This window comes from Scyliorhinus canicula, chromosome 15, assembly GCF_902713615.1.
Source record: "Scyliorhinus canicula chromosome 15, sScyCan1.1, whole genome shotgun sequence".
Taxonomy (NCBI): Eukaryota; Metazoa; Chordata; class Chondrichthyes; order Carcharhiniformes; family Scyliorhinidae; genus Scyliorhinus; species Scyliorhinus canicula.
In genome coordinates this window covers 37246051-37268405 of record NC_052160.1, presented here as the reverse complement: position 1 = coordinate 37268405, position 22355 = coordinate 37246051, and the positions used below count along the sequence as shown (strand labels likewise).

Genomic DNA, 22355 nt, shown 5'->3' with positions numbered 1-22355 from the left:
CAGCTAAAGTTGGTCAGTGAGTAGAGAAGCCAATTGGTAACTGGAATAAGTTGTTTGGATAGTTTTGCATGAGCTCAGTTTAATGAGGGTAGAAGTCAGGAGGTTGGCCTGGAAGAAGCAACTCTCGACTAATAGTCTAATTTTCCCTTTTGCTGGCCTGGGGTTCTCTTTTGTTTTTTGCACATTTCCAGAGAATAAGCTTCTTTAACTTCCCATTCACCCATATCTGGATGCTACACGACTTTACGTGGCTATAGATTAAATTTGTTACCATCTCCAGAGTATTTTCTCACTGCATCCCATTATCACGATTTGTAGTTCTTGCATCTTATTTTTAAATCTTTAACCATTTGCACACACTTAACATGGAGCTTTGGCTCCATATGGCTAACCAGTTTCTGGTCCTGAATCTGTACGTTTCTGGGTCCATATCAACATGCTCATTAACTTCTATCTTGTGATCATTCTTGTCTGGGATTTATCCATTCCCTCTCCAGATCCCCACAACTATCCGGTTTAAATAATTTTCAATTACTGCTTCAGTGCATCTTGCACATCTTTTGTTTCTGGTTGGTTTAGCTTAACCCTGATAATCACATATCCATCCTTTCAGAGGCCATCCCTTATCCAAGGTCACTAGTCACTACTCCACACAGTTTTTGCTGTGCATTACCTTGAACTGTTCTTCAGAGATGATTAGTACAGAATGACTGCCCTGCATCTCTGGGGCTTTGGCGAGATCACGAGACACTTCAAATGGCTCAGGGAGTGGGTTCCCTCGTCCATCCAACACTGCAATCGACACCACGGGTGCTCTGTGCATCAGCTGAATTTCTTTACCTAAATTTGTGGTGTGGAGGAGCAAGGTAACCAATTATTTTGATAGCATAATGTGGAATGGATTAAGTGGAATTATAAAGCAGTAGTGGAATGTGGGACACACACACACACACACGCATGTGCACAAATTGAAACCATTAGAACTTCTAGTCCCCTCTTGGCCTTCACTTTTCCAGTTGGGAGCAGCAGCAGGAGCAGACTTTCAAACCAAAAATTTGATTCCCCCCCCCCACCACGACCTCATGGTTTTTGCCCCCCCCCCCCAAAGTGTTGTTACAGGAAAGCCGGTAAATATTTATTCTACTTGCTTCTTTAAACAGAGCATTAACATGAACCAGGGCAGCACAGTGGTTAGCACTGCTGTCGCACAGCACCGAGATCCCAGGTTCAATCCCGGCTCTGGGTCAATGTCTGTGTGGAGTTTGCACATTCGCCCAGTGTTTGTGTGGATTTCATGCCCACAAACAAAAAGATGTGCAGGGTAGGTGGATTGGTGACGCTAAATTGCCCCTTAATTGGAAACTCTAAAATACACTTTTTTTTTTACTTGAGCCAGAGAGCCAAGAAATTGAACATTCCAATCAGAGTATTGAAGTCAATTACAGTATGAGCCAGCAGCTTTACCCGAGGACAGTTTTCACCAGAGTTCAAGGGAACTCATGAGGTGAGGGTCCAAGAGGTGCTACTTGACATGAACAAAAAAAATGTTACATTAAGAAAAAGATCCAAAGCACAAAAGTTAAAGCTATTACCTAGATTAAAAACTAAATAGGTAATCCCCTCAGGGCTGGGGAGGACCCGAGTGGTTGGGGAAGATCAGTTATCATTTCTCAATCCTATCTATATAATTGATACTCAGGTGGTTCTACTGACAGGAAAACAAACAGCAAAGGGCTAAAGCAGAAGCAATGTTAGCTGTGTGGAGAAGATCTGCTAGAAACAGTTCTGGGATGGGAGTTGGTGAATTTTAAAATCAATCCTCTAGTCAAGCTGGAATAAGGTTTTGGTTACATAAAGCAGTCTTACTCCAAAGCGTCTTGGATTTCCACAGCAGAGTGGAAGCGAGTTTGAGGGGTCATGTGACATGCCTTTATTAAAGTGACAGCAGGTATGCCTTGGGTAATATTACTGGACTAGTAAAGTTAAACATCTTAAGGGAGCGTTGCCTGGAAGGTGTTTACTCATAGGTCAGGACTTGTGTGTCGCTTGAGGGTGGAGGAGAGAAATGATTTGCAAGACTGAAATTAACTGTAATCTTATGTGCTGAAGGATAATCTTATGCACTGAAGTTTTCTTTTCCTCTTATTAATAAATCTTTTACTTCTGAAAGCCCAAGAGTGCGACTGGACTTCATGCGGCTGAGATCAATAAGGCGAATACAAAGGGGAAAAAAATATATGGCCCATAAAACAAGTTACCCTTGGGGATTTGCTGTGGTCATCTGCTGTGGTCATCACGAATGCAAGGACAATGGAGCCTACAAGTAAGGAAGTCTGTACAGGGGGAAGAGCAAGACACCTAGAGTACTGCATTTTGTTTTGGTCTCCTTATTTAAGCAGGTCCACTAGTTTGATTTCGGAGATGATGGGGTTGTCATACGAGGAAAGGCCGTGCAGGCTAGGTCTATTCTCACTGGAGTTTGTAAAACCAAGACGTGATCTCATTGAAACGCCGATTATGTGGTGTCATCACAGGGTAGATGAGGACAGGATTTTCCCCTGGTGGCGGAATCTAGAAACAGCTACATAGTTTTAGAATAAAGGATCACCCATCTAAAACAGAATTTCTTCTGTGGAAAGTACATCTTTGGAATTTTCTATTCAAAGTGTTGTAGAGGCGAAGTCATTGAATATATAAAAGTTGACAAATTCTTGAATTATAGGGGAGTCAAGGGTATTGCAAAGAGGAGTTGAGGCCAAAATCAGACCAGCGTGACGAATGCCGGATTTTCGATATATTGGATTATAAACATTTGACAATTTAAGGGTTAACGTTGTTTGACTGCAGTAGCCTGGCTTCTAAAAGCTTTCTGGTCTTGCAAAACCAGATTATTTTTAACACAAGAGGTGAAATTGACCAGAGCAAAAAGCCTGGGCTAATGTCCTGTTGTTTGACTTGGGGGGGGGGGGGGGGGGGGGGGGGGGGGGGAAAAGAGAGAAACCCTGGGAAGTTAATGTGTCTTAAGCCTGAGGAGATGATGTCATTGTTGGGTGGAGCTACGGTTTTCAGACATTGAGAAAGCGCAAGTTGAGGTCTGAGCCTGCTAACAGTCTATAAGTGAGGTCTTTTGCTCTCACATTAGGATAGTTGAAAAAGATTAATAGTATTTAAAGAAGTGCAGACTTGTCGAAGGACAAGGAAGAAGCTGAAACAGGTCAGTTGAAACAGTTTGTTGAATACATTCAGCCAGAGTCTGCAGGGGTTCTAACAGGAGCCAATCCTGTTCTGGAAAGCAAGTATTACTCTTGTCATTGGAGTAGTAAAGCTTGGATTTGGGGTATAGGGTGGATTGAGAGCTGCATGTTTTTCCTTTCATGTTCTTTAATTTGGAATAGAGATAGTAATTAAGGGTCTTGTATTCATTAGTATTGTTTAGGGTTGTGAAGAAGGCCTATGGTGTGTTGGCCTTTATTGGTAGAGGGATTGAGTTCTGGAGCCATGAGGTCATGTTGCAGCTGTACAAAACACTGGTACGGCCACATTTGGAGTATTGCGTACAGTTCTGGTCGCCTCATTTTAGGAAGGACGTGGAAGCTTTGGAACGGGTGCCGAGGAGATTTTCCAGGATGTTGCCTGGTATGGAGGGAAAATCTTATGAGGAAAGGCTGATGGACTTGAGGTTGTTTTCGTTAGAGAGAAGAAGGTTAAGAGGTGACTTAATAGAGGCATACAAAATGATCAGAGGGTTAGATAGGGTGGACAGCGAGAGCCTTCTCCCGCGGATGGAGGTGGCTAGCACGAGGGGACATAGCCTTAAATTGAGGGGTAATAGATATAGGACAGACGTCAGAGGTAGATTTTTTACGCAAAGAGTGGTGAGGCCGTGGAATGCCCTACCTGCAACAGTAGTGAACTCGCCAACATTGAGGGCATTTAAAAGTTTATTGGATAAGCATATGGATGATAATGGCATAGTGTAGGTTAGATGGCCTTTAGTTTTTGACTTCCCATGTCGGTGCAACATCGTGGGCCGAAGGGCCTGTACTGCGCTGTATCGTTCTATGTTCTATGTTTAAGGGTTAATTGTAAACAATTTTCAGGTGTGATGTTAAAGAGCTTAAGATTGTGTTAATAAAAGTTGCGCTTTAAAATACCAAAACCCCATTGTTTTGTTATGCTCTTGACGTAGCACAAGCTGCTTCCTTGATGTGCACTCTTGACAAAGAAAGGTTCAGACTTGGAGATAGCTTTAACACATTTAAACTGTTAACGATTCTCCTACTTGGATTCGACTCCTGTTGATCCTTCTATAGCTACTCAGACTATCTAACCAGTCTGCTACAATCCACGTGGTGGGTTTGATGTGTTTCAATCAACCCCGTGTACACTAAGTGTCTCCACTGGAAAGAGGAAGATCATGTGTGCTGTGTCCTTATATATGGGTTGGTGTAATGCCCTCCTGTGGTAGTGTCACCTGTGTGTGTGTCTTGAATGCCCATTGGTCATGTCCCATCTTACTGGCCTATTGGTTGAATGTCTGTGTCATGTCTCTGGTGCTCCCTCTATTGTCTAGCTAGGTGTAATGTGTTCATATTAACCCCTTGTGTATTTACAATGTCCTAGCGCATCTACATCAACTCCTTGTGTATTTACAGTGATGCATATCACCACACCCATTTCTTTGCGTAGTCATTCCCAAAATGAAATATTCTTTCCTCATGGTCTTACGAAATAAATTAAAATATTAGTGTTTTGGTCCAGTATCCACTGTAGGGGTCTGGTCTGGGATCTGAATACCAGCCAGGATCTTCTTGAATGCCACAGCAGGCTTAAGGAGCCACTTTGCCTACTCCTACGTTTATTCTGAAGTAGAAGAGCCACAATCTGCTCAGTCCTCCAAGAGGGTAACTTAGCCATACAATCGTCTCGATTTGCACCAAGTTCAGACATAGTAACCTGCAGACAGTCGGCAGACCCCATCTCCCCTCTAGCGCCATTAAACAGAAAACACCCAGGTCATTAAAATGGACATATTCAAGGAAATGAGACAGACATTTCACTGGCAAAATGCTATACGTGCACAACTGTGATTTACATAAACATTTTCCTCAAGAAAATTTCACATCTCCACTATTCATCCTGGGCCTGTTCTCATGATCATTTTTTTTCTTTTCCACCCGTACTTCATGCCCCACCAAACTAAATATTGGGAAGAGGAACATAAGCACAATTTCAGGCTATCCATTCAGACTTGGTCTTCCTCACCATCACCTTGCAGTCAAGTTTCACCTTCAGAGCAGTACAAGTGGAGGTCCAGAACTTAATACTGGGTAGTAGCAAGGTGAGGAGGGAGGGCAACTGCCACAGTTCCTGACTTATTGTCCCATCCTCCATCAGAAATGATACCAGTTTAAAGTAGCTGCCAAGATTGAGCCTTTATCCATGCAGTTTACAGAAGTACCAGAGTCCTCAAAATGCAAATTGCACTCCATGGTTCTCAGTTAGTAATCCACAGAATATCATTGGAGGAGAAACCAGCATAACACTAGCCATTCCAAGAGAACAGTTTTACCTAAATGAGGATTCAAGCAATGAGCTGAAACATACTACCCAGGGGGATACAAGTGGAAAAAGATTAATCCAATTTGAAAGGAAAATGGATGGGCACAGAGGGTGGCACAGTGGTTAGCACTGCTGCCTCACAGCACCAGGGGTTCAATTCTGGCCTTGAGTCACTGTCTGTGTGAAGTTTGTATGTTCTCCCCATGTCTGCATGGGTTTCCACCCAAAATCCAAAGATGCGGGTGTTAGGTGGATTGGCCAGGGTCGGTGTGGACTTGACGGGCCGAATGGTTTCCTTCTGCACTGTAGGTATTCTATGATAAACCTGCAGAACTATGGGGATCAAGCTCGGTAGAGGAACTGACTGTATTGATTTGCAGAAAGCTGGCAGGGGCTAGATTGGCTGAATGGTCTCCTTTACAGTCCACTACTATGACTTAAGTTTTTAAAAAAAAAAGGGAAAGTTAGCAAAAGCAAATCTTGTTTGATTGACTTGATTGAGCTCTTTATTGAAGTGTATATGGTGTATGAGTGATGTACATATGGATTTTCAAATGACGTTTGATGAAATACCACATAACAGATTACAGTTAAAGCTCATGAAATCAGAATTGCCAGATTCATCACTCGCAATCACAAGGCAGCCTCAAACGTCACCCAAGCACAACGAAACGCCATCCGCACTCTCAAGACCAACCGCAACATCGTCATCAAACCAGCAGACAAAGGAGGGGCCACTGTCATACTGAACAGAACAGACTACTGCAAAGAAGTATACCGACAACTCGACAACCAGGAACACTACAGGCAGTTACCCGCAGATCCAACCAAGGAACACATCCGCCAACTCAGCAGACTGATCAAGACCTTAGATCCAGACCTTCAGAACACCCTACGTGCTCTCATCCCACGTAATCCCCGCATTGGAGATCTCTACTGCCTCCCGAAAATACACAAGGCCAACACACCAGGCCGTCCTATCGTTTCAGGCAATGGGACCCTGTGTGAGAACCTCTCTGGCCACATCGAGGGCATCTTGAAACCCATCGTACAAGGTACACCCAGCTTCTGTCGCGACACGACGGACTTCCTACAGAAACTCAGCACCCATGGACCAGTTGAACCAGGAACATTCCTCGTCACAATGGATGTCTCGGCACTCTACACCAGCATCCCCCATGACGACGGCATTGCTGCAACAGCCTCAGTCCTCAACACCGACAACTGCCAATCTCCAGACGCAATTCTGCAACTCATCCGTTTCATTCTAGACCACAACGTCTTCACCTGACAACAAATTCTTCATCCAGACGCACGGAACAGCCATGGGGACCAAATTTGCACCTCAATATGCCAACATCTTCATGCACAAGTTTGAACAGGACTTCCTCACCACACAGGACTTTCAACCGATGCTATACACCAGATACATCGATGACATTTTTTTCCTTTGGACCCACGGCGAGACATCACTGAAACGACTACACGATGACATCAATAAGTTCCATCCCACCATCAAACTCACCATGGACTATTCTCCAAATTCAGTTCCATTCTTGGACACACTCGTCTCCATCAAGGACGGTCACCTCAGCACCTCGCTTTACCGCAAGCCCACAGATAATCTCACGATGCTCCACTTCTCCAGCTTTCACCCGAAACACATTAAAGAAGCCATCCCCTATGGACAAGCCCTCCGTATACACAGGATCTGCTCAGACAAGGAGGAGCGCAACAGACACCTACAGATGCTGAAAGATGCCCTCGTACGAACGGGATATGGCGCTCGACTCATTGATCGACAGTTCCACCGCGCCACAGCAAAAAACCGCACCGACCTCCTCAGAAGACAAACACGGGACACCACTGACAGAGTACCCTTCGTCGTCCAGTACTTTCCTGGGGCGGAGAAACTATGACATCTTCTTCGCAGCCTCCAACACATCATCAGCGAGGATGGACATCTTGCCAAGGTCACCCCCACACCCCCACTACTGGCCTTCAAACAACCGCGCAACCTCAAACAAACCATTGTTTGCAGCAAATTACCCAGCCTTCAGAACAGCAACCACAACACCACAAAACCCTGCCAGGGTAATCTCTGCAAGACATGCCAGATCATCGACATGGACACCACCATTACACGTGGAAACACCACCCACCAGGTACGCGGCGCATACTCGTGCGACTCGACCAATGTAGTCTACCTCATACGCTGCAGGAAAGGATGTCCCGAAGCGTGGTACATTGGCGAGACCATGCAGACACTGCGACAACGAATAAACGGGCATCGTGCGACTATCAACAGGCAGGACTGTTCCCTTCCAGTTGGGGAACACTTCAGCAGTCAAGGACATTCAGCCTCTGATCTCCGGGTCAGCATTCTACAAGGAGGCCTTCAGGAGACGCGACAACGCAAAATTGCTGAGCAAAAACTTATAGCTAAGTTCCGCACGCATGAATGCGGACTCAACCGGGATCTGGGATTCATGTCGCATTACATTCGGCCCCCACCAACAAGCCTGGACTTGCAGAGGCCTACCGACTGAACTGGCTTGGGACAATTCACACCTCTTTAACCTGGAGTTACCTCTCTCTCTGCATCTTTGATGATTTGATTGCCTGCAGGTGCTCGCATTCCGGGGCATCTCTGACTGTGTCTATATAAACATTTCTGGAACAAGCCTTTCCATTCACCTGAAGAAGGAGCCGTGCTCCGAAAGCTCGTGTTTGAAACAAACCTGTTGGACTTTAACCTGGTGTTGTAAGACTTCTTACCATGAAATCAGAAGCATAGGGACAACATGAATACAAAATTTCTTAGACAGTGATTAACTATTTTCCTCGACTGGAGAGAAGTATATAGTAGTGTCGAAGGGGTCAATATTGGAACTGCTTTTTAAAAATATGTATTAACCAACCAGGTCTGGAGCTAAACTTAATGGAATAAGCAGCAAGGAAACTACTAACAGACTACAAGAGGATGCAAACAGACTGGTGAAATGAGCAGACATGATAAATGAAATTTAAAATAGTAGGGATGATAAATTTCAGTGGGTAGAACGAGAAAGGCAATATAAACTAAATGGTACAATTCTGAAAGCGGTGTACATACACAGATCGAAGGTGACAGGTCAAGTTCAGAAGGCAAAACGCATATAAGCAGCCTTGGCTTTATTAAGAGGATGCATAGTATAAACAGAAGGACATTACAAAACAAAAGGTTAGGCCAAAGTTGGAGTAATATGTCCAATTTTGGGTAAAGAGGCTACCAAGACCTCAAGAGGTTGCAGAATTTACCAAAATAGTTCTAGAGATTAAATAGCCCTCCCATATAACTGAAGTAGAGAAACTAAAATTGCGCTCCTTAGAGCAGAGGTCAATAGAGATACAGCAAGGTGCTCAAATCAGGAATGATTTTGATTATGCAAAAATGGAGTGACTTCTGTCCCTCTCCACCCAAACGGTACAGTTTTAAAGTAATTGTCAAAGAACCAGAGGCAACATGGAAGTTTTGACGAGCTGGAATGCACTGCCTGAAGGGGCAGAGGAAGTAAATTCAACATGGCTTTCAAAACTTAATAGGCCTAATAGGACTTGGGTTGAACAAAAGATAATACAAGAAGTGCAGGGAGTGTGAATCTTACCCAATACAGCCTCTGCAGATTTCTCTGTCCACTTCTCTCTGGATGGAACCTCCAATGCATAAGCGTAAACAGACCCAGCGTTTGTTCCTGCCCACATTGTTGGGCCATGATGTGTGGCTAAAGATAATAAAACAGAGTAGGCCATTTTGCTCTGCCATTCATCATCATCAATCTCAGTAAATTGTTCCCACTTTCTCCCCATAACCTTTGATTCTCCCCATATCCTTTGATTCCTAGCCCCAGAGCTATATCCAACTCCTTCTTGAAAACAATGTTTTGGCCTCAACTACTTTGTTAGAAAATTCCACAGACTCGCCACTCCCTGGTGAAGAAATGTCTCCTCATCCCATTCTTAAAATGGTTTGCCCCTTTCATTCTTAAACTGGTTTGCGACTGTGACCCCTGGTTCTGGACTCCCCTAGCATCAGGAGCATCCTTGCTGCACCTACCCAGTCTAGTCCTGTTAGAATTTTATAGGTTTCCACGAGATTGAGCTTTCCCCTCATTAAACTCTAGCAAATATAGTCCTGACTCCATCTTGGCTCAAGTCAATCCAGCTATCAGTCTGGTAAAACATCATTGCATTCCCTCTATAGCAAGAACATCCTTCCTCAGATAAAGGAGACCAAAACTGCACACAATATTCCAGGTGAGGTCTCACCAAGGCCCTGTATAACAGCAGCAAGTCAGCCCTGCTCCTGTACTCCAATCCTCTCACTATGAAGGTCAACATTTAATTTGCCTTCTTTAGGCCTGCTGCACCTGCATGCTTTCCTTCAGCAACTAGTGTAGAAGGACACCCAGATCTCGCATTAGAGTGGGAAGAGAAGACTGCTGCAGCGTGACAGCTGCTTGGGAGCACCAATTTAATGCAGGAAAGAGCACAGTGGATAACACCTGCCTTGCATATCAAGAACAAACAGCACCAATAAGCCACTGACTCATCTGGCTGATAAAAGTTTTTATAAGTCACTGTAAACAACTGCCCTCAGGCGAGGCTGGATTGATGCACAAACCAGTGCCAACAATATTATTAAACGGTAATTTAGCGATAGCGACAGGCTATCACATTTCTAATTTTCAAGAATAGAAATTAACAGCTTGGTGATTTTTGGTATTTTCCAATTATTGTAAGAATGTTTGTCCAGTTTCCCCAAGTCTGCATATGCACAATATCCCAGGATCATTCCAAGCTTAATAGATGACCCTCGCCCACTCTAACATGATCTTGGCTGGTTGGAGTGTCAGCCTCCCCAAAACAGGGCAACTGAGATCATTGAACTGAGATACAAACCTGCATCTCTACTCCAGTGTGATCACTCAGTGTGAAGGAAGCGTAGGACTGGCTAACCTTTAGACTACGTAGATTAAGTAGAAGGCATTTTACAAAACTGGTGCTTCAACAGTTCCACTTGACTCGACAAGACAGGATTAGTTGGTCTGTCCTCACCAGCACCTTCAATAATACATGATCGAAAGCAGCACTTACCATCTCGTAAAAAGGTATCAGCAAAGTAAAGGCAGCGAACAACACCTGACAGAGAGTCATCGGCAGATCGTGGCTCTATCCGTCTCTGTACTGGGGTCACTTCCACCTCACGTGGACCAGCCTGCTCAGCAAGTTGAGCATTTGCTTCTTGGACCTATTGTGACGGAGGATAAAATCAAATATCTCAATCTAGTAAAGGTTCTCAATCTGCTCGGAGTTGTGGTCTAATGATGGCACTGCACATTAGGCAACCGTCTAGATATTAAAGACCAGATGCACCGAAGCTTGCATTACATTTATGCCAGAGTCTAAATCTGCAAGAGTTAAATCTTGTGCCATGACTTACCAGGTTATACAGCAACTCTCACTTGTGAGAATTGTAAACCTATTAGCATTACTTTTCCACCAGCGAGTAAATTCTAGCGTCTGTTGTCAAAGCAATGAATTAATGATTACTCAAATCAGGAAGATAAACCCATGTTTACATTTCACTCCTCCCCAGAATTGGCACCATCATGGGCAACAAAACACTTTCCCATTCTGACAGGAGCATTTTCACAGAAGGAGCAAGGCTTAAGTGTACTTTCTACAGGACTATTAGACAAGACTAGATGGCTCAGTTTCCATCCTCCGGGAGCAGTACCTTGCTGGCAGGGCTGCTAGGAGATAGCCGCTTCTTCCCAGACACTCTGCTCTTTCGTATCCTTCTGAACGACTGCCGTAACGACTTCTTCAGTGATTTCACGCGGGAGAGTGGGCCCTCCATTGCCAGAGAATCATTTGGATGCAGTGTGCACCTGTTGACCCAATAAAAACTATCAAACTACTATATTCCTGATCTGCAGGGGTGAAAACGTGACAAATCTAGGTGAAGGATAGCAAGGTAGAAAACAGGACAGAGCAAGAAAAGGTAAGGCTCAAGCGAAGGAGGCAGAAGGGCAATGATGAGATTCACTTGTCCTGCAATGGGTGTTGAACAAATGAAATGAGCAGGGAGGCAGTGGAGGAAATTAGAACAGAAAAGTAAGAGAGGTGTCTGTAAAACATGGTGATAGAAGTATTCAAATGCATGTTCTGGCCAAGAGGATGGACTGCAATGGTTTTTGAAAAATAAATTTAGAGTACCCAATTCCTCCCCCCCCCCAAACTAAGGAGCAAGTTAGCGTGGCCAATTCACCAACCCTGCATCTTTAGGGTTGTGGGGAGAGACCCATGCACACATGGGGAGAACGTGCAAACTCCACATGGGCAGTGACCCAGGACCAGGATTGAACTTGGGTCCTCAGCGTCGTGAGGCAACAATGATTACTAACTTTGCGATCCTGGATGGACTGCAATGGTGCAGAGTTTCAATAGGTAATTCAGTTTCACTGTCCCTCATTACTTACTCTTTCAGCTATAGTTCCAACAACCACAAACAATTTAGGAAACTGCTGTCCGACATGGGGTGTCCTTGTGAACATGTTATTCTAGGATTGTTGATTGGGTCCAATCTGCCAATCGCCAACTTTAGGGAAGGAGGAAATAAAAGAACAGCAACGTAGGGAAGGAGGAGGATAAATAAATGCTCAAGTCGGATGGTGGGAAACCCAGGATTAAAATTAAGTTGCTGCAATAGTTCATAATTTCCTACAGATACAAAATTCTGAACAGTCCCATTTGACAAGAACGCTTGACAGAAGACAGCAAGTTACGGAAGTGATTAACTGGCATCAGACGGCAGATGTGTGCTCCTTCCATTCTGGTGTGCAATGGGTTACTGGCAGAAGCCAAGAATTCATTTGTGGCAGCTCACCATTAACTATAGCAAGTCAACAGGTTCAATATCCCCAAAACAGTCAACCCGTGATCTTGTGTAGGGTTATCATTACAGACTCTGTGGCAGAGGAAGGATGACTGGAGCAATCCCATTTACATGAAGACCCCCGGTACACACCTGGCTAATACTGCCTGCTGTCTGTGGTAATCAAAGACGCCAAATCCATGACTGGTGCCAAATGCCACAAGCTGCCATTCAGTGTGCAGAATCACTGCTGTCACAGCAGCTGGCGGAATACATTGAACCAGGAAACGTGGCTGGAAACCAGGTGCAAAGCTGACCAAGCCACCTTTTGGGGTCAACCGATCATGACCTTTCCATGTGAAACCCTCTCGATCTTGAAGGAGGTCAACTGAAGACAGGCTCATCTTTTGTTCAGACCTTTCATCATTAAATTCCATAACTAGAACCTGTGAATTAAAAAACACAATAAATCAGCTTCTCAATTACATTTGGAAAGAAAACCAATTTTGGTGTCAGAGGGAGGTCTGGGCTTTGAAATTTCTACTTCCTAGTGGAGGTGGCTAATGTTAAGATGGCTATGTCAGCATAAAGCATTCCATTCTGGTGTGCAATGGGTTAGACTGGCAGAAGCCAAGAATTCATTTGTGGCAGCACACCAACTCTAGCAAGGCAACAGGTTCAATATCCCCAAAACAGTCAACCTGTGATCTTGGGTATGGTTATCATTAGGAGCCAGTTATAAGACATAGGTCAGGAGGAATTAATTTGAGGCAGAGGAATTAATTTGAGGCAATCTTGCAGCTCGAGAAGACTCTTTCAATCTATCAGTCTGGGCTGGATTAGCACACCAGTTTTAAGAAATGAGAATTAGAACCAGCAATTATTTTCCATATTTTCTCCCCTCAATACAAATTGTCCACAGGTTAAATCCAATTTTTCCAACCATTAGTAATCACTGATTCACCAATTTTTCATCCTTCTCATGTTTGGATTCTTGGCCAATGACACTCACATCAGACACAATGGGTTTGATCGTAACCCATTCGAAGCCCATTTGCACAAAGTTAAAATCAGATCCAATGAGTCAATGGCCTAGCCAACTCACTTCCCAACCTACGTGGCTCCAACTTGGCAGTTTATTAAAGAGGAAAACAAAGTTAGATAAACTAGTACCTGTCCTGCTGTGCCAGCAACCACCAGCTGGCTGCTATATTTACAGAGGGAAATCTTCTGGATTCCCAGCCTGGGATCATCACTATAGGGATCAAAACAGCCAACCTGCAAGAGGACAGATATCATAGCTTAAACAATACTGAACTTGCCCAGAGACTTAGGTGCGGAGAGGTTAATCACATACTTAATTATCCTTTTGTGATTTGCATAGCGGAAGATTCAAACTTTCATTAAAAGCAAAGGAGATTTCAGAATCTAATGTTTATAGACAGCAATAGTATCAATTTCATGATGACATCTGATCTGGTTACAGAAGAAGGGCAGAAATAAAGTGCTCTTTGACAAATTTCCCCAAATCATTAGCAGCATTCTAGATCTGTGCTACACCAAAATTACCAGAGCCTCAACTGGTTTTAAAACCAAATGCATAGCTTTGATCCAAGGGATTAGCCACTTCTCTGTGATCCTGCCCTCAAGCACCTTGCAAATCCAGATTTGACTGATGTACTGTTGAACTACAAGAATACATTGAGCATCTCTGCTGATTTTAACAAGTTTCAATAGGTTTGTGATTCATGTCTCACAATGGAGTCACTAGGTGTCAATCAATCTTAAAGGTCCACAGGAACACTGTGCAATGCAGAAAATTATGTATTCAGCTTGAGGATATTTTAAATATACAACCCAGACTAATCTCACTTTCTTGCTCACCCCCATTGGGTAAAATATTAACAGCAATCTAATTCTAACTTCTTCCCCAGCACCCCCCCCCCCCTTCCAAAACTCCACTTGCTCCCAACTGATTGGCAGACTAAAGAGACGTCTGGTCACAATACTGACCTACTGACCTCGGAGATGCACCAACATGCCCTATTGGGAGGACGCTTGTGATGAATGTAGAATTTCAGATATATTGTATTTTATGTATTTGGTGCAGTAAGGGTCAAAAGCCAGGCCTAGTGTGTGTGACTGCTGCAGTAATGTTTTTTTAAAATCTTGTTTTGAATGACAGCCAGGCATTGTGGCTACAAAAAAAAATGGGATAATTAAAGCATTGGAAAAGTTGGGGCTAATGGAATTTTGATTAGGTTCCCTACGTTGATGATTACAGACAATGGGTGGGATTTTCCCTGGCCGACGCTGGATTGGGAAACGCGATGGGGTGAAGAATAGGTTCCGACACCAAAATAGTGGTGGGCACCGATTTGATGCCAAACCGCAATTCTCCAGCACCTGGACAGCGGTGTTAATGCGTTCCGGAATGCACATAGTTTGCATATCAATAGCAGGCCCAACCCAGTATACTCCGGGGCCTCGGCGATTCACCTCCTCCGATGGGCCAAGTTCCCGACGGCACGGTTCACTTGTGCCTTTAAAAATAATGAAACTGGTACCCCTGGCATCATGGACAGGCACCAGGGCCAAGGTGCAGAAAATGGGACATTCGCGCCATCACAGAGGCCCTATATGCCCAGGCAGCTCAATACATCCACTTCAATGTGGACCAAGCCCTCCAGGATGCCCAAGCAGCGGGTTCGCCACTATCACCGACACGCCCTGGATCCAGTGGGTGCTTGACAGGATGCATGTCCCCCTACGAGCACCTGCAGATGACGCCGCTCTACACAAACCGAAAAGGGGTAGCAGGCAATGAAAGTACAGTTGGTATGTGGCCATCAGCAATGCATCATACACATCTGCACCCGATACTATAATATACAATATCCCTATTTGTGTGTGGAGTTGCTCCTGGCGCGAAGTTTCCTTTCCTCTCAGTCTTACAAATTAAATTAAATACTGGGGTTTCAGTCCGGTATCCTAGCATCTGTTGGATTTGGTCTGGGATCGTAATACACTGCCCATCCATGTCACCTTCCTAAATACATTTTCTATACTATAGCACAAATATTGCATAGCAAGATTCCACTGCACATTAACTGACACTCCCCAGAGCATTAGACAGCAATCAAATCTGGACTAGTGCACACAGCCACCTGCTGCTGAACCAGAGATTGTTACCTTGCGGAATGGAGGCCACTCCTCTTCCCCAGACTGTGGAAAACTCTCATTGTGGTCTGCCTCGGTTTGGAAAATATTTGCCGTGGTCAGTTTATAAAGAGGTTTCAGCGACACACTGGATGCATCCCAGAACCGCACAGTCCCGTCTTCATGCCTGACAGCAAAAGCATCAATGGGTAAATTGTGCACTCATTTGATGGCTACTGGTTGTTCATCACAAGATTTACTATTCTGGAATAAAGTTGTGGGATCCGAGAGAGAGAAAGAGAGAGAGAGAGAGAGAGAGAAAGAGAGAGAGAAAGAGAGAGAGAAAGAGAGAGAGAAAGAGAGAGAGAAAGAGAGAGAGAAAGAGAGAGAGAAAGAGAGAGAGAGAAAGAGAGAGAGAAAGAAGAGAGAGAAGAAAGAAAGAGAGAAAGAAAGAAAGAGAGAGAGAAAGAGAAGAGAGAGAGAAAGAGAGAGAGAGAGAGAGAGAAGAGAGAAAGAGAGAGAGAGAAAGAGAGAAAGAGAGAGAGAGAAAGAGAGAAAGAGAGAAAGAGAGAAAGAGAGAAAGAGAGAGAGAGAAAGAGAGAAAGAGAGAGAGAGAAAGAGAGAAAGAGAGAGAGAGAAGAGAGAAAGAGAAAGAAAGAGAGAAAAAGAAAGAAAGAGAGAAAAAGAAAGAAAGAGAGAAAAAGAAAGAAAGAGAGAAAAAGAAAGAAAGAGAGAAAAAGAGAAAAAGAAAGAGAGAAAAAGAAAGAGAGAGAGAAAGAAAGAGAGAGAAAAAGAGAGAGAAAAAGAGGAAGAGAGAGAAAAAGAGGAAGAGAGAGAGAGAAAAAGAGGGAGAGAGGGAGAGAAAGAGAGCATTTGTAATGAGGTCATGGAGAGTTTGAGTTATAAGGGTGGTACAGTGGTTAGCACAGTTGCGTCACAGCTCCGGGGTCCCAGGTTTGTTTCCCGGCTTGGGTCACTGCATTAGTCTGCATGTGTAGAGTCTGCACGTGCTCCCTGTGTCTGCATGGGTGCTCCAGTTTCCTCCCACAGTCCAAAGATGTGCAGGTTAGGTGGATTGGCCATGCTAAATTGCCCCTAAGTGTCCAAAAAGGTTAGGTTTGGTTACGGGATGGAGTGGATGTGTGGGCTTAGGTAGAGTGCTGTTTCCAAGGGTTGGCACAGACTCCATGGGCCGAATGGCCTCCTTCTGCACCCGAGAAAGAACGAAGCCTTTGACTTGAGCCAGCCAGTCAGTGTTAAGCCAGGCAAGTCTGGTGTTTATGAGACAGCTTGTTTCTGAACCATCTTTTGGAATTCCATATCAGAATGGAAGCATTTGGGAAGTCGCAAACTGTGACAATTCCTCGACTTGGGTAATATTACAAGATTTCTAGAGTTAAAATCTAAGGGGGGTTATTAACAAAATGATAGTTTACTTGTGTACTTTTATCAGGATTGAAGGGAGGGGAGGGGTGATTGTTCCGTAGGAGGAGTGTTTTAACTGTATAACCTAAATGCCAATTTTCTTTCCCCTTTTTAATAAAATCTTTAAAATTTTAAAATTCTACCGGTGTTACTGCTTTTGGTTTCAGTGGCTCTTCCTTCTCAGCTTCACAAAAAAAAAAAAAATTTAGATTGGTGAGAAAGACCATACTCTGGAGTCTGGCTTTCTCAGCAACATCTGCTATGGTCATAAAGAGTAGATAGAACTCAAAGTAGTACCACATAGCGGTTCCATTATAAAAATTCAGAATTTCCTTCTGTTTTCCCATGCATCCACTGCAGTGCCAATACTCTCTCAAGCAACTTGTGAATTCGTGTTGGCCCAGTTCATTCAGAATCTTGCACATTCTAGTCAAAGCTAATTTCTGGTTCTGCCCCTCAGGTGTGTAACTAGTTATGTAAAGGTTGGTTTTCACTATAGAACATAAATATTTAATATTTGTTCCAGCAAAATGACAATAATTGCAGCCAAAGGACTTTTGAAAATAATGTGCATTGCTCATGCAATACGACTCTGCTTCAAAGGAAAACAGAACAAGCAATGTCAACAGCTAAGACACAAAAAATACTCTACAATCTGGTGTTCAGATAATCAGCCCTGACTCAGCACTCAGCTCAGAGTCCGCAGGTTGCGGGTTCAAGTCCCACTCTATTTCAGTTCGAAAATTAGGCTGCCTGCCAGTGTAGTACTGAGAAAGTGATGCACTAATGGGGGTATACCTTTTGAACCAAAGTTGTGCTGCTCTCAGGATCACATGGCCTTCAAAGAGCCATGTCAATAGTTACCCCTCATTTAACATCAGCAAAACAGACAATTAGGTAATTATCATATTACTGTTTGTGGGAGCTTATCTTAAGTATGGCAGCCAATTTGAACATGTTACAACGTAGATGACACTTAAAAAATACTTCACTGGCTGTAAAGGCATTATATGTGCAAGTGTCTTTCCCTCGCTTTCTCCTCTTGGGGAGAAAATTACACACAAAAAGGAGACGAGACAAACAAAGCAGAGCTGCAACAATACCAGTTTGCTTTATTCAAGGATATTAATAGCAATTCTCAAATCAGAGAGAAATAGTACTGAAAATTCTCTTACCCAGTTAAAAGCAGTCCCTTATGGACAGGTTCTGGAGCCAGATTCTTCCCACCATTAATTGGCCACTCCTAAAAAAAAAATATAGATTAGTATTAAAAACACTTATTGTATCACCAATCCTATAAGTAGCTGACTGAAGGCAAAATGGCAGACTTCAGATTTGTGCAGGTTTAAGAGGCAATTCAATGCACCATACAAAAATACCCAACATTCTGTAACCCCAAGACCTAAAAGAATGGAATGGAAAGAAAATTAGCAAAACCAGCAAAACTTCCCTGTTGGCAGCCTAGTACCATTGCTCCAAATCTTTCAGTACTCTACGCACATTTGTGAGAAATCTATCATAGCTGCCTCCAGGTGCCATTTGCAAAATCTAAACTTGAAAATATACCGGGTTGCAGTAGTTGGTTTTGGTACAGAGTGCTCCAAATTATCTTTGGACATACAATAGGATAATAAAAAGTCTGAGCAGTGTTCAAATGGCCATCTGCTTCAGTTACTCACCACTGTTGAATGCGGAGGGTTCTGCTGCTTCCCTGCACAGATGATTCTCTCCCAAAGCTTGATTGGGATATTGGAAATGTGATAGGAACACGTGATGGCAGAGGAATGAAGTGGTGCGAGGTATGGAGAGGTAATGGTAGGCCAGCCTGGGGTCTGTAGGTCCACTGCCACCAGCTCTTCCTCCACCAGCACAAGGAGGGCTCTGGGGTTGTCATACTCTGCTCAAGGAAAAAAAATCACTCTGCATTGGAAGGAAATACAGCAAGACAAGATGACGAATCACTAATATTTTACCACTCGTTTTAATTAACTACTTCCCAGGACACATTAACACATTGAAACTTCAATAGACTTCCAGCTTTGCCCAAGAACAGATCCTTTATTAAATAACCTGGCATACAAATGACATTAACCTAGAATTTCTATGGGAAATACATTTCTATGGGAAATATACAAGTGCAACTGTAATTCATATTAAAATGAACAATGCAATGAGTCTTTCCTTTCAATTGAAGACGCTGCGTTTCCCAGGCCAGCCACAAACAATATTCTTGAATATAGCTTCTGTTTTCAGTCTCCCTCCTGCTCACATTGAATTTTCATTGTCTTGCTAATCCCATTCCGACAATGTCAGAACGTCACTCTGGCCTGGGGAGTACTTGTATGCTTTCCATTCATCCTCATGCTTCACTGCAGAACGTGGATATAGACAGCCCAAAATGCCACGGCAGGAAAATAACCAACACCACTCCCAAGATTCCAACTCATTTACAGTGCAGCACAATCCATCACTAGCTCAATTCCCTTCTGCCCCAAAATATTGGATTTGATTTATTGTCACATGTACCGAAGTACAGTGAAGAATATTTTCCTGCGGCCAAGGGAACGTACACAGTACATACATAGTAACAAAAACGGTGATAAGAGATACAAGGAAAGTGTCTGGGTGAGAGAGCTCGCAGAGAGCCGCCATGCTCCAGCACCATCTTGGATCATATGAACTGAGCACCAAACTACATCCAAGTAAAAGACCATTACCTTGCTCAGGGTCTATATCATGCACCGTGAAGAAGTCTATCACTCGTGAGGTGAGGTCTAGTGTTACTTGGAGCTTGCCCTGCATTATGGTGATGCAGTGCCTGTCCCCATAGCTGGCTCTTGGCATTCCACCGCTGAAGATTACAAAAGGGCTCCTAGTGAGAAACAAATAAAGGATGTAAGTGGGCATCTCCCAAACAGACCACCAGTACAACACACTCCCATCTGCTGCACAAAGCATGGAACAAGGTCAAATCAGGGTCGCTCCTTCTGCAGACCACTCAGTTTCTGCTACCATCTATGGTGAGCTAGCTAGGACAGTGGGGGTGGAAACTTGCAAGGGTTGCTAACATTTGCACAGCGACTCCTTCCAGAAACTATGCAAACGTTCATTTTTGGCATGAGCCGATTTAATTGGGATACTCCACCCAGGTATTGCCGGTCTCATGCAAGGATGACCCAATGGACAGGTGAAGGAGCTGTGGCACCAGACAACATGAACTAATCCCGACAGGACAATAGCAGGTAAAAGGGAAGAATAAACAACATTTATTCAGCTGCATAAAGCCATAATTGGTCAGCACAAGCACACAAGCATGAGACTTGCCAAAGAAAATACTCATGTTGGCACACTGCCACAGAATGAATGTGCATCAATTTAGTTGCTTTCCAGTCTTTAGAAGTGGAGGCAATGAAAGTGCACAAGAGACTCTCACTGTGGGACTTTAAAAAGGTACTTGCCTCGTATGGGGGGGGGGGTGTAAAAATGCTAGGATCACAAAGAAGGTCCTACAAAAAACAAAATCCGGGGGGGGGGGGGGGGGGGGGGGGGGGCTAGCCGTCCCAAACCTACAATTCTACCACTGGGCGGCATCAGCCAAGCGAGTAAGGGGATGGATACAGGAGCCAGAGGCCGAGTGGGTGCGCGCAGAGGAGGCCTCCTGCGTGGGGACCTCCCTCCAGGCCCTCGCCACGGCAGCACTCCCATCTCCACCCAAAAAACACTCCAACAGCCCGGTGGTGATAGCCACACTCCAATCCTGGAACCAACTGTGGCAGCAATTTGGCCTGACCAAAATGTCTGACAAAGCTCCCATCTGCAACAACCATAGGTTCACACCAGCACTGACTGACGCCACCTTCAAACGGTGGAGGCAGGATGGAGGGACACTGACAGTCAGGGACCTATACACGGACGGCAGGATCGCAACACTGGACGAACTGACAGAGAAATTTCAGCTAACCAGGGGGAACGAGCTACAGTATCTGCAGCTCAAACACTTCTTACAAAAGGAGACAAGGACGTGCCCACAACAGACACTACTGGAAGATCTACTGGACGCAAGTATCCTAGATAAAGGGAACTGTAGTGACATGTACGACCGACTGACAGAAAGGGCCGACACCGTACTGGACGCAACAAGAAAGAAATGGGAGGACCACCTGGGGATTGAGATAGGATGGGGACTCTGGAGCGAAGCACTGCATAGGGTTAACTCCACCTCCACGTGCGCAAGGCTCAGCCTGACGCAGCTAAAAGTGGTACATAAAGCCCACCTAACAAGAACCCGTATGAGTAGGTTCTTCCCGGAGGTGGAGGATAGATGTGAACGGTGCCAAGTAGACCTGGCCAACCACGCCCACATGTTCTGGTCTTGCCCCAGACTGGTGGAGTACTGGACAGCCTTCTTCGAGGCAATGTCCAAAGTGGTGGGAGTGAGGGTGGAGCCATGCCCGAAAGTGGCGGTCTTCAGGGTCTCGGACCAGCCAGATCTATTCCTGGGGAGGAGGGCGGACATCCTTGCCTTTGCCTCCCTGATCGCCTGCCGTAGAATCCTGTTTGGCTGGCGGTCAGCAGCACCACCCAGAGCTGCAGACTGGCTGTCCGACCTCTCGGAATCTCTCCAAATGGAGAAAATCAAATTCTCCATCCGAGGGTCGGACGACGGCTTCCACAAAATGTGGGAGCCATTCACACGACTGTTCCGGGACCTGTTTGTGGCCAACGAACAAGAGGAAGAACAGCCAGGGAGCCAAGAATCAGGAGAACTTAGTCAAGAATCAGGGGAGGGTAGCCAAGGCATGAAAGGGAGAGAGGGAGTGAGGGAGGGGGGGGGGGGGGGGGGGGGGGGGGCGGCTAAACCTGAAGAAAGAAAGGCGAACCGTGGAGGGAGGGGGGAGGGGACAGGAGAGGAGAACCAGCAGGACGGGGGGGGGGGGGGGGGGGAAGGGAAACGGGAGGCAGAAGGAGGGCACGAGGTGCCAAAATGTGCATGACATCTCCAGGAGCGGGGAACGAGGAGGTTGGGGATGGAGGACGGGAGGAGCAGCGGAGGCGAGCGGGGGACAGCGGCGAGAGCCGTCCGGGAGAGGCGGGCGACAGCGGCACACGACCTGGCATCGCACACTGTGGTTATCTCCCCGGCACCCAAATGTATATTGCCCCCCCCCCCCGCAAACAGTCGCTTACTTGCTTGGTGTAAATAATTCGGCCAGATGCACAGAGCTGCCGCTGTCGAGCTGGTGCACAGTACCCCACCAGTTAGTCTACTTCATATTTTATTATATTCTAT

At 44.9% G+C, this 22355-nt stretch overlaps 1 protein-coding gene across 4 annotated transcripts in view; it reads right to left on the bottom strand.

Annotated features, from left to right (window-relative positions):
• Nucleotides 1–22355, bottom strand: part of llgl1 (LLGL scribble cell polarity complex component 1) — a 100447-nt gene that overhangs the window by 14655 nt on the left and 63437 nt on the right. For all 4 annotated transcript variants that reach the window (XM_038820746.1, XM_038820744.1, XM_038820747.1 and 1 more), the window contains exons 9-18: nucleotides 19783–19937; nucleotides 18745–18962; nucleotides 18241–18308; nucleotides 15674–15827; nucleotides 13655–13759; nucleotides 12635–12927; nucleotides 11342–11495; nucleotides 10699–10852; nucleotides 9210–9326; nucleotides 674–840 (exon numbers count right to left, since the gene is read on the bottom strand). In XM_038820746.1, the coding sequence (XP_038676674.1) occupies nucleotides 674–840; nucleotides 9210–9326; nucleotides 10699–10852; nucleotides 11342–11495; nucleotides 12635–12927; nucleotides 13655–13759; nucleotides 15674–15827; nucleotides 18241–18308; nucleotides 18745–18962; nucleotides 19783–19937 (1585 nt within the window). The remainder of the gene's footprint in view (nucleotides 1–673; nucleotides 841–9209; nucleotides 9327–10698; nucleotides 10853–11341; nucleotides 11496–12634; nucleotides 12928–13654; nucleotides 13760–15673; nucleotides 15828–18240; nucleotides 18309–18744; nucleotides 18963–19782; nucleotides 19938–22355) is intronic.